Source organism: Phoenix dactylifera, chromosome 18 (assembly GCF_051530095.1).
Source record: "Phoenix dactylifera cultivar Ajwa chromosome 18, Ajwa_hap1_PhDact_Kaust_v1.1, whole genome shotgun sequence".
Lineage (NCBI taxonomy): Eukaryota > Viridiplantae > Streptophyta > Magnoliopsida > Arecales > Arecaceae > Phoenix > Phoenix dactylifera.
The window spans coordinates 7,490,936-7,494,553 of record NC_143207.1 but is presented as its reverse complement, the minus strand read 5'-3'; the positions used below and the strand labels follow the sequence as shown (position 1 = coordinate 7,494,553).

The 3,618-nt window shown below is 46.2% G+C and overlaps 1 protein-coding gene across 1 annotated transcript; it reads right to left on the bottom strand.

Moving 5' to 3' along the window:
• Window positions 1–1,472: 1,472 nt before the first annotated feature.
• On the bottom strand, window positions 1,473–3,191 carry LOC103722899 (pentatricopeptide repeat-containing protein At4g18520, chloroplastic-like). Its single transcript, XM_008813624.3, has one exon. It carries the CDS (start codon window positions 3,087–3,089, stop codon window positions 1,731–1,733), a length of 1,359 nt encoding a protein of 452 aa, XP_008811846.1. The 5' UTR covers window positions 3,090–3,191; the 3' UTR covers window positions 1,473–1,730.
• Between the last annotated feature and the right edge of the window lie 427 nt (window positions 3,192–3,618).

Below are 3,618 nucleotides of genomic sequence, written 5' to 3'. Positions count from 1 at the left end.
ATCCGATAGAGCTGGAGAGGCCAAGAGAGCTTATTGTAATTAGTTGAGTGGTTATTCAATAAAGTTCTCTTCCCCTACATTTCTTCTTCTCCTTCGTGGTATTTTCTGGTGTTGTGTTTCGCTGCATTATTGTTGTTAGGTGTGACCTAAGTCATAGAGACTAGGTACCCACGCCAGGAAGGCTGATCGGTTATCTTCGATAGACCGAGCCGCACGTTGTTGGGATTCGCTTTCGTAATCCCTTCGTATGTGTCAATAGTATCAATACAAGCCTGAAAAGAATGCAGACATTACCTTGTCACTTTACATTAGTTTGATTTATTTGCCATGTTTATCAATGCTCCATTCTGCATCATTTGGCTCAAGCAAAGAACTCAGGATGTTGGTAAAGGAATTCTTGCTCTAATAATTTATTGAAGCATTTAATGCTTTTTCTCGTTTCATCTAAGTCATTTCCAACGTCATTGCATTCACTTAATCTGGATGTTTTGCTGTTATCTGCATGTGCAGTATGGATACCCAAGTGAAGCTTGCAGCTGTGGTGAAGGTCACACGGGATGAACGGGGTCAAGAGCTCAAGTGACCCAGGTTAGGGTCAAATTTCTGGATGACCAGAACGGCCTAATCATGCGCAATATGAAGGGTCCTGTGAGGGAGGGTGATGTCCTTTTGTCCCGAATGGGGTCATTGTGAACCCCTGGAGCCAGACTGCTCTTAAAACTAATAGTCTCCATGTCTTCTCAATCCCATTTTATTTACTCTGCAATGATCGGGGCTGACTAAACCGAGCACTTCACTCACTTAAGATCCCTGCTCGTGTATTCCTGCTAGATGTTGCTCTCCATCTAGTTGTTCCATTTATTTGTAAGAATAATTCATTTTGTCCAAAGCCGGAATTATCCATTTCGAGTTCTTTACCCACACATCTTGCTTCGAGTGGGACGACTCAGATACAGTGAGACTTTATTAAAGAAGATTTTACGAATATAAGTTGAAATATGCCTTTCATCATGATGTTCAGAGATATTGCAAGCAACGTATGAAATCATGGTTAGTAACAATGAATTTGAGAATTCTTGGTTTGGGTCTGGTTGGATGAAAAATAGTATATCTGCATATTTTTTTAGCTGACTATCCACAGGACAGTTTAACATTCCCTCACCTTTGCGGTAATTTGCTGAGAAAATTTGCTGCAAGAATAAGGTCAAGGTCTTTTTGATGGAAAAGTTTTGTAAGGAATGGGCTAAAAAATAAAGGTATATCATAGCCCTTCCAACCACACTAACACACTGGTCAATATAAGATTTATACTCTGGTATGTAGTAGAACTATCAGGAGATTTTACCAGCTTGGTAGGCTAGTATCTAACAAATCCTCAAAGGAGTATCTAAGCAGGAAAATATGCTGGAAACTGTTTATGGTATGATGACATGCTTAAAAAAAAAACAAATGTTTACATGGAATCTGAGATGAATTTTTAACAGGTCACATAATTTTCCTTGCTCCTCCATCGAACTTGAACATCTTTTGTCACCATATAAAACATATGTACATAATTTGTTTGAAACGCAGCAAGAGATTCAAAATTCAATACATTTTCTTCGATTAGAGCTTTCAAATAGTTTGATTTTTAGCCTGGTGAAGCTATCCTCTTCACCATATGGTCCATATCCACCATTTGCGAAGAAACTATTCTGCAACGCCTCTTGCAAGATCTCCATAAAGCAAACCTATTTCTGCAAGATCTTCTTCTGGTTCAGTAGCTTGTAAACCTTTTCCTGCTCTCCGCATTCACTATAAAGCTCACCAAGACCACCAATCACAGAACCTTCCAACAAGTGACCAAGTTTGATGACCCTGCCATGCATCTGTTTTGCTTCTTCCAAACCCAACACCCCAACACATGCCTTAATAGCCTGGAAAACTATAAAAGTATCCATTCCAATATCTAAACATACCATCCTGAGGTAAAGCTTCAGGGCTTCTTCACACAACCCATTCCTCACAAACCCGGCTATCATTCTGCTCCACAAGCCTAATTTTTTTGCTACCAAGCTGTCGAAAACTCGATAGGCAATCTCCATCTTATCACACTTCTCATACAATTCTACCAGTGCACCTAGAGTTTTCATCCCTGGCTGATGCCTGAATTTGATAATGTGGGCATGAATCTCCTGCCCCTGTCTCAGTGCCATTTCCACGACGCACGGTCTGATCATCGTCGCAAACCCCAACCTACTAGCCACCTCGCTATTCCTCCCATTTTGCAATGTGCTCCTGATAACATCCATTGCTTCCTTGGCCTTGCCATTTCTATTATACCCCTCGATCATCGCGGTGCATGCCTCGACCGTCTTAATTTGAGCTTTGTTGAACACCTCACGAGCATCGCCGACACGGCCACACTTTGCGTACATGTCGATCAGTGCCACGGTGACAAACTCATCCTGTTCGCATCCATCTCGTTTAATCTCCTCATGAATTTGGATGCCGAGCTCAAGATCTCCAATGCTAGCGCACGAGTTTAAAGCAATGGTGTAAGTGAAGGCGTTGGGCCGGACTCCGGTGTCGGCGGCGGCGGCGGTCATCGAACAGTATAGTTGGACGGCATCACGGGGAAAGCCGGCATGGAGGTACATTGCGATGGCGGTGGTCCAGGTGGCAACATTCCGCTCGGGCATTTCGTCGAACAGGCGGCGGGCGGCACCCAGGAGGCCGCAGCGGGAGTAGAGGCGGAGGAGGCCGTTGGCGACGGCGGGGTGGGCTTGGAGGCCGGCGCGGGCGGCTCTGTCGTGGACGAGGCGGCCGAGACGGAGGTTGCGGGCGTCGGCGCAGGCGTTGAGGAGGGTGCAGAGGAGAGCGGGGTCAGGCGAGATGGACTGGGCGTCCATGAGGTCGAGCACGGACAGGGACTCTTCGAGGCGCTGCTCCAAGGGCCAGTCGGCGGGCGGGGCCGAGTGGAGGGCGGGGTGGGGGCGGCGCCCGGAGCGACGGAGGAGGGAGGGGAGGCGTGGCGAGGATGGAGACGAGACGGGAAAGAAGGTTTTGGGGAGGCGTTGAGGCAGGTTTGAGGCGAGCACAGCGGCCATGGGAGGAGGAAGTCGATGGAGAGTCGAGTAGAGGAGGCTCTGGAGTAAAGTGCTGAGCTGGGCGTGGACTTGGCTCGACGAATCCCATTGGTGAGAGACATTCCCTGGAGTGGCCAATCACTTGTAAATTTGTCAATTATTTTTTAAAAATAAAAATAAAAATGGTGGTGGAGACGTTGATGTTTAAGGCTGCAAATGGTCGGATCGATCCGTGATCCAACCCAGTCCGACTCGCGTAGATCTAAACCAATTTGAATTTTAGGACCCGTAGGTTCAGGTCGGATTCTAAAATTAGATCCGAATCATTTTTTGGGTCGGATCTGGGTTTACCGAACGGAGTCGACTCGATCTGAATCGTCCTGGAGAGAGAAAGAGAGAGGGGAAAAGCAAAAGCTTTTTTTTTTTTCTTTTTGTGCATGGGTTGTGGTATTATTGGCCGTCTTTAAGTGAATTTATGGCGAGTTTTCAAGGTAGACAGGAAGGAGATATGGGCTTCTTAGGAGCTTGTTAGCTTGCTCCTCAAGGGATG

Bases quoted from the DNA above. Each gene is read 5' to 3' on its own strand.
- LOC103722899 (XM_008813624.3), bottom strand. From the start codon at position 3,089: ATGGCCGCTGTGCTCGCCTCAAACCTGCCTCAACGCCTCCCCAAAACC.